This window comes from Abramis brama (assembly GCF_963993115.1).
Source record: "Abramis brama genome assembly, chromosome: 21".
NCBI lineage: Eukaryota > Metazoa > Chordata > Actinopteri > Cypriniformes > Leuciscidae > Abramis > Abramis brama.
The window spans coordinates 19538082-19552307 of record NC_139983.1 but is presented as its reverse complement, the minus strand read 5'-3'; the positions used below and the strand labels follow the sequence as shown (position 1 = coordinate 19552307).

At 38.3% G+C, this 14226-nt stretch overlaps 1 protein-coding gene across 8 annotated transcripts in view; it reads right to left on the bottom strand.

The window, feature by feature from the left end:
• ehbp1 (EH domain binding protein 1) overlaps positions 1-14226 on the bottom strand; it is a 140537-nt gene that overhangs the window by 40471 nt on the left and 85840 nt on the right. For all 8 annotated transcript variants that reach the window (XM_084097684.1, XM_084097685.1, XM_084097688.1 and 5 more), the window contains one exon: positions 1823-1991. In XM_084097684.1, the coding sequence (XP_083953810.1) occupies positions 1823-1991 (169 nt within the window). The remainder of the gene's footprint in view (positions 1-1822; positions 1992-14226) is intronic.

Below are 14226 nucleotides of genomic sequence, written 5' to 3'. Positions count from 1 at the left end.
CGCGGCAGGAAAGCCGAGCTGAAGAAGATCCGGTCTATAGGAGTCCTCCATGGACAATGAGACACTGATTACCCAGCATGGGTGTGTGTTATAATGAAAGTGATGATGATTTGGGCCATGGACTGGTGTGTATGTGTGCGTGTTGGGGCATAGGGCACTGTTGGCTGTCGTCAGAGTTTTCCTGATGTATTTCCGAAGGATTACGTGTGAAGCGACTGCCTGAACAAATGGAAGTGAAGCCCTCTGTGAACACCTCAAATTAGAGTTCAGACTATGTGGGTGTGTTGGTGTGTTTCTTAATGTAATGCTCCTTTGGGCCTTGAAAGCAGAAGTGTTGGTTGTCATTACGGAGTGAGCAACAAAAACGTTTTTTAAGGGCTGAAAGCCACTAATGGACACACACATATGGCCTGCTCCTAATGGACACACACACACAAGCTTCTTGAGCCAATTAAAAATCTCACAGGCCAAACACCAGCATTCGGCCTTAATGTTCGGTTAGGAACATTTTCACTAACATTTCCAGGGAGCCTATGGGAGCTAGGAATAACAAACACTGACAAAATGTGTCTCATCAGAATAAACATTACCATGGGGATTGAATTCCAACCGGCATTAACATGAATATTACTCTGCAGTTATTAGTGCAATAATTAAAATAAAGCAGAAAATACAACATATATTTTTCAGAATGTCTGTGTTTTTTTATCCATATAATGAAACCTGTTGTTTTGTACCCCATTTACTTTCATATTGTACCTCAAAATGTACATGGCACACTAGCACATATTGGGCAAAACAATACAATATTTTTAGGCAGGGAATGAGTTATATCAATATTCAACATCCCTTTTTCTTTATCGGCCATCTTGGATGTTTTTTTTTTATCTGACCATGAAGCAATGCATTGTGGGTTTACCTTAAAAGGGGTGGTTGATTATGATTTCACTTTTCTAACTTTAGTTAGTGTGTAATGTTGCTGTTTGCGCATAAACAAAGAAATTGTTTTTAAAGAAATTGCTTTTTAAGGACTACAACAAACGGCTGGTAGGGACTACACGATATTCCTCCCAGGTTAGTGACATCACCAACCCTAGAATTTACATAAACCCCGCCCCCTGAACACGATTTATAGATTATCAAGATAGAATATGCTAATCAATGACTAGAAGATAACTACACATAAGCTACATAAATTCATCAACTAACCATTCAGAAATGTCCTGTTGCATTCTACATGTTGTCACTTCTTCTTGAGTCTCTCCATCATTGACTCTGTTGACATCATCTGACTCCAGTTTGAACATAAAAGGCTAAAAGTTTTTGAAATTTTCATTGCATGTCTGTGTGAGGTAAAATGACACAAGCTGTTGAAGCTCCGCCCTCTGTGCCGGGAGCAGCAGCTCATTTGCATTTAAAGGAACAGACATAAAACGGTGTGATTTTGCTCACCCTCAAAAAGTGACAACTTTAACATGCTAAATAAAAATATCTGTGGGTATTTTGAGCTAAAACTTCACATATACACTCTGGGGACATCAAATACATTTACATCTTGTGAAAAGGGCATTATACAACCCCTTTAATTATGAAGGATGTAAAACTATTTTAGAGTTCGCAAAGCAAGGTATGTACATTTGGGGAGACTGTCTAGATAGGCAGGTCACTAGGTTTTGGAACAGAGCTTCTGTGTGTGGTATTTCAGCGTGAACGCATGCAGATTTGCGTGTGCGTTTGCATGCTTATGAGAAAGTGTGCGTGCGTGTTTATGCATTGTGAGTGTATGTGCGTGTTCGGCCTATAAAAGCCCCCCTGCACTCACCTCCAGCTGTCTTTGACCTTCCTTTTAAGTTGTTCCCAGCTGCACTACAGGCAATAGAGGTGGAGTCAGTATAGAGAGGCAGTTCAGCCATCTTTACTCCAGATCGAGCCTCCGCTATCAGCTGCCTGGCTCTCTCTCGCAGCTGCCTGCGCCGTTCTTCATCACGCTCCTGACACACACACACACACACACACAGACATGGGCAGAGGGAGAGGGGGGTTATTGAACGGGTGCCATCTCAAGAAATTGACAGAAATGCCATTTTCACTCCTCTCTCTCCCATCAGATCAGACTGATAGCAGCTTTCTTTACTATGCAGGATGGAGGGTCTCTGGCACAGAGAGAGAGAGCGAGTGAGAGAGATTCACTGCATGGTTTATTTGTCATTGATTCTATATCCAGACATAATAAACCTGAGATATTTACTGGAGAGTCATTTTTTCTCTGACTACACGTTTATGAGTGTTTTGTGTGCATCAACAAGAGGTAGAGACAGAAATGTATGCATCAACTACTTCACAACATCAATTTGGGAATAGACAGATGAGGAAAAGAGAGAAGACGACAAGGATCAGGAAATGTCATTGGATCCAAACTTTCACTACGTTCATTAGTGAACACTGCTTATTAATAACAGACCACATTCCTACAAACAGTTTGCCATATTGGATATGTCACACAATCTTTTTAAGGCAACATAAAATGGCATTGACCACCGTTTTACCGTGTCTGCGTAGAGGCTAAAGATCAAGTTCACCCTCAAGAGCACCTCAAAGTATTACAATGGTAATTTTTGTTTTTCAAATCTATGAATAAATCTATTGGCTATTATGGAAGTAACCTTTATTACATAAACTTTAACTTAACCAGGGGTGTTTTCATGTACAATGACATAACTCGCTGCTAACTACCATAGTGTGATGCATTGTTAGAGAAATTAACTAGCTAGTCACAACCGTAGTAAACTGTTTGAACCAAGGTTCAACAATGTAGAACTGACATTAATGACGTCATGCAGGTGGTGAAATAACTTTTCCTAATTAATCAGTTTGAGTTTTTTCCCTTTCCTTTAACGCCATTCCAGCTTCCATGGCTATGTTCATGGTGAGGGCCAGGTTTAGTTTTTCAAAAATGAAACTAAAGATGTTTAAGATATTTTTTTTCTAAAAACCTTAAGACTAAATTTGGATTTAATCAGTTCAAGATTAAATTAACATGGTATCGGAGGGCTATGTTTTTTTCTCTGTTGTTTTGCTTTATAGATGCTTAATTCAATCTCCCTCTTACGTCATACTACAAGGTTCCCCTGAAGCACTGGAGCAAGGGTAAACACCTAGTTATTGCTCTGTTGCAGGACATAAATGTGATTTTGCGGGACAATGCGGGACATTGCGAGAGAGATAATTTACTACTATTATACTATGTAAATATTGTTTTACATTAGTTGGAAAGCCTGTGTGTCATTACTTTGGGTGATAACATTTTTTAAATCGCCAATAAGCTTTGTTAATTGTGACCGGCTCTGTGACTCAATTTGCCCAGGTTCCAGTTAAACAATGTAATTTATTCTACAGGACTTATTCAGTCTGCTAAATATAATGGTTAGTAGGTAAAAATAGCATTTTATACTGAAATAAATTTCCTTAAGTATAGCAACTATTTTTTATTTTCCTTTATTAGACTATGGAAACATTAAATGCATTTTACCAGATCCTGTGCATCTTGAACCTGTATTTTTTGTTGGATCTGGCAGGTTTGATCAGGATGTTCTTATCCAGTATGTGTCTTATGAAGTGCTGGCTAGTGTAAATGTATTTAACGACTTTTGATGAGGTCCACACTGATTCCTTTGCTCTGTCCAGTCATCATCAGCGGAAAAATAATAATAATTTGAGACATTTAAAAGTTGCAATATCACTGCCACTCATTAACATTTAGACAGGTTCGCTTAGCATGATGGGTAACCTGGCTCCATAGACAGCCACATGCACACATTTTCAAGGTGCTAACAGGTTTCTAAAGGAAAAGAGCAGAGAGTGAATTAGCCCAATTGGTTACAAAAGCGTTAAGTTAATTAACCCCATTTCACCTGTTTCTGTGGACACTGTTTGTCTGAGGCCATTGTTCAGAAGGACAATAAGCGGAGAGATGCAGATGAGGGAATCCCAGGAGCACTTTTCAGGGGTCCAGCCTAGGGGCCCTTGAGTCTCAGGGTAATTTGAACATGCAAGACAAAGCTAAGGCCAGGTTACACCTGAAAACACAGAAGCGCTCCTGCAAAAGCTGAATTGGGCACGCTTAGTGCGATGTGCATATGTGTGTCCACTATGCTCTTGCAAAATGAATACATCTGCTCTAAAAGGGGGGTGACTTGGAATTGCTCAATTTAATCACATGGCTATAAAAAAAAAAGAGAACCATGTGTTTCTGTGAGTGTGACAAAATCTGCCACTATAATAATGTATTTTTCTTTTGAGCTGTGAGGCTTTTGCCCTGTGCTCATCATACAATTTAATGTAATATAATTGTCATTCTTTCTGTAGCTGAAGTCTAAAACGCTACATGATCGGCTCAACCTTGCAGGTATCATCACACACAACCTTCGACACACTATTTTACATACAGTGATTCAGGGCTGGGCTAGCCATTAGTACAGAAAATGAGATTCCATGTGTGTGTGTGCCCAGAGGACAGGATTACCACCGTGCCCAGTGTAAACTGCTTTTAGGCAACTCAGGAAATGTTCTGTAATACTGTAGTCAAGGAAAATTAACAAGAGATGAAGAGCAGCAGCAGACAGAGGAAAAGGGAGATGCTTCCATCCATACAGACTGTGCTGAAACATTTAACAGAGGCTTAAACTGGTCAAATCTGTAAAGGTGCAGACAGACGCTTTATGAAGTTGGAAATGCATAGTATAGCTAGTATAAAAGCTGATTCACATTAAATGGATGCTGACATTGATAGTAAAAAAAAAAAAGGCCAGACACTTGAATGCATATTGGTGAGTCTTTTCCTAACCAGAACAATTTACTTACACTGAAAATGGTGACTTTTCACATTTTTTTTTTACATTTTCCAGGCCTGTACTTTTTCACCATATTTCACAATATGTTATGCTTTTATATGATTTAATTGCATTGGAGTTGAAAAAGAAAGATTTTTTTTTTTTTTTTTTTTTACTTTACAATAAGATTCTAGACATTAATATTAATTAATGCAATAACATATAATAATATATTTTCAACATATACTAATATATTTTGTAAATTTAAATGTTCTATACATTAATATTAAGCTAGATTAATAAATGCTGTAAAAATAATCACTATGGAAATAATTTATTTAAAAAATATAATAAAAAAGATTTTAACCTTATTGTAATGTTGCCATTTTTCCCCATCATTGTTTAATGTGATATGTATTAATGCTTTAAAAAATTTTAATTATGAGAGATTGAAAGGGAAAGTTAAGGTATGAGGTCAAAACAATCATTGAGAGATACAAATGAACTCCCAAAATGAATCAGCCTTGCACGATGTGCAGAATAACCACTGTGGAACGATCCATTTCTACAGCAGCAATGAGGTGTGAAACTGTCTGTCCTCTTATGAAGAGATTTCTTTAATGACTCTCTCTTCAAATGGACTTCAAGTGGCTCTTCTTCAGCTACACTGAAGCTTGACCGTTCAGTCTGGACTCTCCAACTGAGCTACGCTTGGAGTGAGAGGAAGAGAAAGAGGGAGTAAAAGGAAGAGGAAGAGAGGGGAGAGAGATCAGTGGCCCATCCAACCTCCCAGCTGCAGATCTCCAAGCATAATGAGGGGATCCACAAGAACGAGTGAGGAAAATGAAAGAAGAACACAGGGGTGGCAGAAACGATGACAAAGTCATAGTTAAAGGTGTAGAAGAAAGCATGGTGTGTGGGAAGACCTCACTTCATCCTTTGGGAAGTAAAATGGGAGGGAGAGAGTCACAAAAGCAGATAATGGAGGGCTGTCACCCTCGTTCTGGACAGGAGATCCAGGGAGAGAGGGGGTGGGCAGTAGAGCTGAGGCCCAGACAGAAGCACTCACAGTGGGTATGGGGTCCCGGTGCCTGCCCCAGCCTGGCTGCTCTTTTGGAGGGGGCTGGAGGGTGGGTGGGGGCTGCGGGGGTGCAGCGAGCCATGGAAGGAGTCGCTCGGCTGGGCACACACACAGGCTCAGGGCCCTGGCGCTAACACAGCCGTGCCAGCCAGCCAGAGACGGTGCCAGCCAGTGAAGCACAAACAGATATATTTGTCATGACACACTGAGTGTGCAGAGAAGGGGAGGGCTACGCACACGCACACACACACACACACACGCACACACACACACACGCACACACACACACACGAAGAAGAAGAGAGGTTTTGGATCTTTATCCCATTCAACAACAAACGTGTGTGTACAGACGGGAATCATTAGTAATTTATCAATTATGGTTCTGATTGCATGAATGATTCCATGGATGGTTATTTTTGTTATTTTAAAGAAAAATGGAAAATGATGGGAAAACAACCTGTTTGGTCTAATTATATAATTTTAGATGAAGAAATTCTTAGTAGGAAAAAAATATATTACTAGGGATGCACAGGACCATTTTGATATTATTGTTGGCCGATATCTTTTTCTGTATTGTATTTTTAAATGTGCATGCTCATTTCCCCTATTTTTACATTTAGATTTCCTTTGCCGTTATTTAATGCTCACTTAAAGTTAATCTTTAAAAACTAGAGAAGCACCGATACTAAATACCTCCACCGATACTGATATTCAGAATGATGCTGATGCCGATACAGATAGTTTGATTTGATTTTCCTTAGGAAAAATATATCTTTCCCAACTAATGCTGCAGTAAACTATACAGGGAATATTACTATACTATAATATTAGAGGTTAAAACTAACAACTAAGCCCAAACAATTTTTTTTTATATCTTTTTATTTTCAGATATAATAATACACATAATGTAGTTTTCATACATTTTTTCAAACATACATATATAATTAACACCAAATTAGCCCCTCTCTACTGTTTTTTTTTTTATAACTAACAAACATCAGATAACTTTCCTGAGGTAAATGCAACATTAAGTGACATTGTTTACAAGCTGTTTTATTGACGTCTTTCCACGTTTGAAACACTGACTGAGTGATTACATGAGTTATACTGTATCTTTTAACATACCATTTGATGTTCATGCATGTTTTTTCATGCGATAACTTGTATTAAATTGGAAGAAAAGACTTGTGCTTCATGCTGCCACTTGAAACTGAAGCGATACAGCGATCTATCACGTCACACGCCATTTATAGTTAAAATTGTGTGATAAAATGGACATAAATTGAAGGCCGAGACTTTGTTTCTTATCAGAAGTAATAAAACACAAAACTCTTTTTGATTATTGAATGGGGTGCACTAAAACTAATGTTTTGTGTGGGGAAAAACTGAGGACCTGGCAACCCCGGCTTGAACTACAGGTGAGATGGAGCGTGCTTTAAGATCGCCATTTTTTATTTTAACTCTTAATGCGATACCATCTCATTTACTTCAACAGCCCTATATTCAACACAAGACATTTTCTTCACACACAGTATGAGTTGCAATCTGACGTTTTTCTGTCCCCTTTTGATTGACAGGATATAATCAGCCCAGATCATCGGCTGTTTTCCAACAATCATCCGATGGCCAATAGTGAAAATAATTGCTTTTATCGGCCAATACCGATTATTGGCCGATACATTGGTGCATCTCTTTTAAAAACCCTATTTCAACAACACTGTTAAATGTAATTTTTAGCAAATCTCAATTTTCATACTGTACATTAGAATCTTGTGATGCCCAAATTCTCTTGTAGCATTTAAAATGACTGATTTCAATTTTTAGTGTTTTATTTTTAATTTAAACAAAATAGTATATATTTTTTTTCAGCCATTAAAATGAAAAAAAAAAAGATTGTCTTATGTATTTTTAATTTATTTACTTATTTATATATAAAACATTGCATTATTTCTATATTTCAAAAAATTCTATAAGTTTTTTTTGTAATATGAATACTCATATCTTTAAAAGTTCATTTACAGACTTTTTAAACTGCAATGAATCGCGTGCAATGAAGTTAACTACCGACATAATTCTAACTGATGAAGTCCTCATGGCAATCAATCTTATTTTAAGAACCGGCTCTTATTTTCCACCCTACTTTCCTATGAACTCAAACAGACGGTATACGCAAATAATCTTAAACTCTGCATAGTAAAAAACAAACCCAAAAATTCAGTGCTTTCACGAAAGCAATCAAATATGAATGCAATGTTTGAGACACATTCGAGAAAATGAAAACATTGCCACGTCTCGGGCTCATCAACCCCCCTTCTCTCTCCGTCCTTTAGAAAGTGACCTGTGAAATAAAGACTCTTCCTTGTCCTCTTCACCTCCCTCTCTCTGCACTGTCTATCAAGCCCTCCTCTCTTTTATTCTTCCTTCTCTCCCATTTCTGTCCTCTTTAAATGGAAAATACAGATCGTCTATGATCTGTCCCCTGGCTTCGTGGTCTGTAATGAGAAAACTTCACCTTGTGTCCCCGGCCATTCTAAAGGAAGCATTCGGCTGCTCCCGTTCACAAATCCAATTATATGTAGTCGAGAAAGAGAGGGAGAAAGAGAGAGTGAGAGTGTAAGGGATGGGAAGCGTTGGACGGACGGCGGACTGCTTTTCTTCTGTAATGTGGCCCCTGCTTGGTGTTGAGGTGTCAACTTAAAATGCAAGTAGTTGAGCATCAGCTAATCCTACAGCAGCCTGCTTTAGCCCCCAGCCAAACCAGAGCGAGAGAGAGCAAGAGAGAGCGTGCACGCGAGAGAGATGCCACCGTGGCCTTATCGCTGGGCTGCAGATGTGGTTCCTGGATCAATGCACATACACCACGATCAATGCATTTGATAAAGAATTAAGAAGAAAACTGTACATGCTATCAAAGGCTGTTGTACATGGCATAATTATGCTTCTGCATGTGTGTAGATGATACTGGTGCGGTGCAAGGGCAACGAGATAAATAGAGAGATAGAGATAGATGTCTTGCGGGCTACACAGCCTGCCCTTAGCACCCGGCTCAAAAAAAAAAAAAAACCTGTCAAACAGTTACCAACCCATTTCAGAGAAGTAGGGGATGGAAGGATAAAGGCTATTGGCCAGGTTTGTCCCTCAGAAAGACATCTGACATTTAACGTACATGCATATGTACACCTCATGAGGGCATGAATGAAAATAATATCAAGCGAGGGATTACTACCAAACAAAACAGGACAAAACATGCTTATTTCACTGCAGAGAGCCAGAGGCAAGAGGGATATATAGATGGAGGAAGAGCTGTGTGTCAATACTGCTCTCTCTCTCACACACACACACACCGCTTTATGTGTGCAGTTGGAAAGACAAACCCCTGATGCGGGTGAAACAGTAGTAGATGAACAGGTTGAGCAGGCGGCTTGTGTGCAAGTGGGAAGAAAACTTTGCCCTTTACACGACAACATAATTACCTGGCAGAAAGAGCCATTCACCACAAGCTGTTCTCACAAACAACACACACCTGCTTCAGTCAACATTAAAGTCAGGTTTCTTCCTTAATGTGAAGTGGTTCATTGAGAGAAAAAAACAAGATTGGGTCAATTGGGAATTTACTGGATTGAGAGATGAGGGGAGAGGGTTGAAAAATAACAGGGCTTGGTGACAGGATGAGCAATTTATTACTTTGTTAAAATGCACAAATGAATCATTCCCAATAACAACAGGAACATGCATTAAAGTAAACGTGAAATCAAAATTGGCCCCATTTACTTTCCAACTGCACGTTTCTGGTGTTATTGTGAATTGATTCATTGGTGCACACATAAAAAGCCATAAAAAATTTAATAAATTGCTCTTTCTCTGACTTTCCTTTTTTTTGTTTTCTACAAACGTTTTCTAAAAAATTGGCAAAAACAGTAATATTGTGAAATATTATTAAAATTGTAAATAACTGTTTTCAGTTAATACATTCTGAAATGTAATTTATTCCTGTGATGTGTACTCCACATGGTACTTCAGAAATCATTCTAATATGCTGATTTTGTGCTCAGGAAACATTTCTTATTATTATCAATGTTGCAAACAGTTGCTGATTCATATATTTTGTGAAAACATGATACCTTTCCAGGATTTTTTGATGAATAAAAAGTTCAAAATAACAGCATTTAGTTGAAATAGAATTGAATGCATCCCTCATAATAAAAGTATTTTTTTCTTTCAAAAACAAAACATACTGACCATGAATGATTGACTGTGCACAGAATTGTTTAATTTCAAACAAATAATTAACTAACTAGTTGTTTTAGCAAACTTGCATTTTTTTTATTCTGAATTGATGAATATCCACTTCTGATCAGAAATACATCAAATTACAAAAGTAAAATATGTTGCGGACAACAATGCACATTTTTAAGTTTCATATTAACTTTAAAAAGTTTGATATTTTTCAGTCTTTAGCAAGACTTGGAGCATGACCATTAAAAATGTATTAATGTGAAAGAAAATCAAGTTATTGGAAAATATAGTACTAATGCGTGTACTTACTTTCTTTAATTAAAGTGTTCACACAGACACACACACTCTTAGCTCTCTCTCTCTCTCTAAACAAACACTTTTCAGTCCGACTGAAATAACTGGATTAAACAATTGCAATTTCATATCAAAATGAACTTAAACTTTATGCTTTTATCCTTCATATTTTATTCATAGGAGTCCAACATATGAATGAGGTTAAAAACTGAAGGGCGGTAGGAAAGGGAGAAAGGAATGATGTAGTGAAAGAGAAGAAAAGAGTGGTTGTTGTGGTGGAAAGAGAGAGAGAAAAAGAGAGATGAGAAAAAAAAAAGAAAAAAAGAGGAGACAGCCCCACTGAGAAATAACTGTGTGTGCGTAATGCCGGAGAGAGCAGTGGGTTGATCACAACTCATGAAGAGATTGGAGGGGCGTCTCTCTCTCCCTCTCTCTCTCTCTAACAGTTTCTCTGTTCCAACCAACCGCTTTGATCTCCACACTCACAGCCCTTCAACTACCTTCTATCCATTCTGTTTCATTAGACGAGAATCCACCAGAAAAAGAAAGGTTTCCGAACTAAGAAGACAATCGGAATGCAGCGCGAGAGAGCCTGTGTAGTCACGTCAGCATGTTAAAATGCATATGGAAGGCACAGTCACGGTTCCTTTGAAAGTCTGAGGGAATCGTTTGAGGGCGTCAGACCCAAAGAACAGAGAACAGGAGGACGACTGTGGCCTAATTGGCCCAATTAACTCTGAGTCTCTGGTGCTTGCTGGGACAATTGGTCTTCCCCGGGCCTTCCCACTGACTCTCACGCATCAGAGGTGGGCAGACGCTAACGACTGTGGACTACAGAGAGAGAGAGAGAGAGAGAGAGAGAGAGAGAGAGAGAGAGAGAGAGAGAGAGAGAGAGAGAGAGAGAGAGAGAGATACTGCCGTACGTGGTTCGTTAGCACGGAAAACAGATTTACATAGAAAAAGCAATATATTTGAGTTTATGAGTTTATGACTGACGTCGCAGTTAAACAAGGCAGAAAACTGAACATGATAGAGACAGCGGTTTGCCTCAAAACACACACGCACAAGCGCACAGGGAGGCCGCCACAAGTTCAAAGGTTTGCTCCGTTTCTCTCTGAGAGGGAGGGTCATGGGCGGCTCTGAAAAGTCACCGCACTGTCACACAGAGCGGGAGGGAGGGCTGAGGACGGAGAAGAGAGTCAGGAGGGTGAAGCAGGGCCTCGTCGGAAAAAATCAAACACAGTCCAATTAAACTAATCATAACGAGCCAGTGAACACGAGGAAGCTCACCTGGAATCTTTTCCCTCTCTTTTTCCTCCCCCTCGCCGTATCCTCCATAATTACCCTGGCCAAAGCGCTGTGAAATTACTGCACTGATCAACTAATGCTTGAGAAAATCTGAGGAAATGCACTGTCCCCTTTTTCTGCCTCCCCCCCTCCCTTTTTTATGATTTAAAGGACTACATAAATAAAAATCATTTCCCCATACTATCACTCCTTCTCCCTGGCTGTCTCTTCATTGAGGATAGAAAAGAAGGAAGAGGAAACGGAGAGAAGATTCTCTTGACTTTTTTTAAAGGTATTGCCTATGAAAGAATGAAAAAAGTGGGGGAGAGTTAAAGGAATGATCTATCAACAGCAATTGTGGCATAATGTTAATAACCACAAAATGTCATTTTGAATCATCCATACATTTTAAAATTGCACAGTGTAACACAAGACAAGGCAGTAACAATTAAAATAGTGTTTAAAATTTTTAGCAACAAAACTTGTTAGCACGAAACTAGTGTGAGAGAAACACTTTATTTTGTGTGAGAGAAACACTATATTTTTAAATTACAGGAAGTCTTTCATCTTTGTTGTCATTACGACATAACTCTGGTAACCTGGAAAGGACTTTTAGAGCTGAAATAAACTAAACTAAAAAATATTAGATAAACTCAAACAAAAATAAGAAATGCTGCCTTGGCACCTAGCTAAAATAAAATGTGTTTAAATTGAAGAAGTACTAAAATTACTAAAACTAAAATATAAATATATTTTTATAAATATAAAAAAAACCTAATTTAAAATATGAATAAATACTAAAATCTCATATAAATAATATTAAAATAACACGGGTGCTTCAGTGTCATTTAAATCTTCTGGAATTCCTGGAATTAAAAGATCTTGCTGTTGTAATCAACACTATGCCAGAAATGTCAATAGCACTTAAATTAAGCCTGAAACATTCCTTAAAGAGTGCATGTATGTGTATACTAGCATGAAGGAGACGTTGTGCCGCTGTGTTTTTTCTAACTGTTCATTAATTAGCGATTTGCTCTCACCAGGGGGTGAAGAACATGAGAGCGACACAGAGGTTTGGTCCTAATGGATTGTGAAGGCCACCTACCCATAGTACAATGACCACTACTAAACAATTTATACCGTCAGCCTACTATCAAAGGCCTAAACACACACATATACACAGAGTTAGCAATGAGTAGGAAAGCAGGGAGACAGAGAGCGAACAAGAGAAAGAGAAAGAGAGAGTGTGTGAGGGAGACAGACAGTGGTGACAAAGATCAAAGCAAGAGAGCCATCGTAGCACAATGGAGCACAATTAACATGGCATGTAAAAGAACAAGAGAAGCACACACACACACACACACACACAGAACAGTTCTGATGAGAGGGGTGGGCTCACTGATGGCCCATTGATACACACCACTGACTGTGGACAATGACTGGCCCGCTGGCCATCTTCACACACAATCAAGTATGTATGCTAACTGCTAACAATACTGCAACCATGGAGAAGCAGTGCTTTATTAAAAAGACCCCTTGAAATGGTTTGACAAACTTTTCCCCACCCTCTAATAAATAATGAAGGGCTAGTCACTTTAAAAAAAGAAAGAAGCCATATGTCATATACATCACATCCCAGCAAAACTTTGTTTTTGTATAATATACAGGCATATTTTGAAATGTTATTACAAATGAAAATAACTATTTTCTATGTTTTTATATTTCGAAATGTAATTTATTCCTGTGATGGCAAAGCTGAATTTTCAGCATCATTACTCCAGTCTCCAGTCTCACATGATCTCTTCAGAAATCATTGTAAAATGCTGATCTGGTGCTCAAGAAAAATTTCTTATTACTATTATCAATTTATATTCAAATTTTTTTCAGGATTCTTTGATGAATACAAAGTTCAAAACACCTTTGATAATTATGTATTTACTATAACTTTTGTTCAACTGAATGCTTCCTAAAATCAACAAATTTTGACCCCATGACCCCAAACTTTTTTGGGGTCAATTTTCTCAAAAGAGAAACAGTAAATTTAGACACATTTTTCAAATGTAGGCAAATTTTTAATTTTGTTTTTTCCTCTTTCTCATCCATCCATTGAATTGTAATTCTAAAACTAATCAAATCTTCCCTGCTCTTCTTTTATCTGAATGTCAAGAACATTTAACAGTTAGCAATAAACAGAAGCACACAGCATTTCAGCCCATACCAAAGTGCTCACTACACCCCAATGACTTCACTCACTCTCTCGCTCTCATCCATCCTCACTTTCACCCCTCCATCTCTATCTACACTTTGAAAGAATGGAACAAGTCTTAATTTAATTAAAATATTCCCTCTGCATGCTAAAGCGTAAAGTCTCTTCTTAGCGGAGGAGCTTCATGCAGAGGCCAGTGATAAGATAACAGGGCCTACTAATCAAAACAAGACATCAACTAATCTAATCTAAATCACTAACAATTACCAGCGTGCCAAGCAACGCTCCCTTTT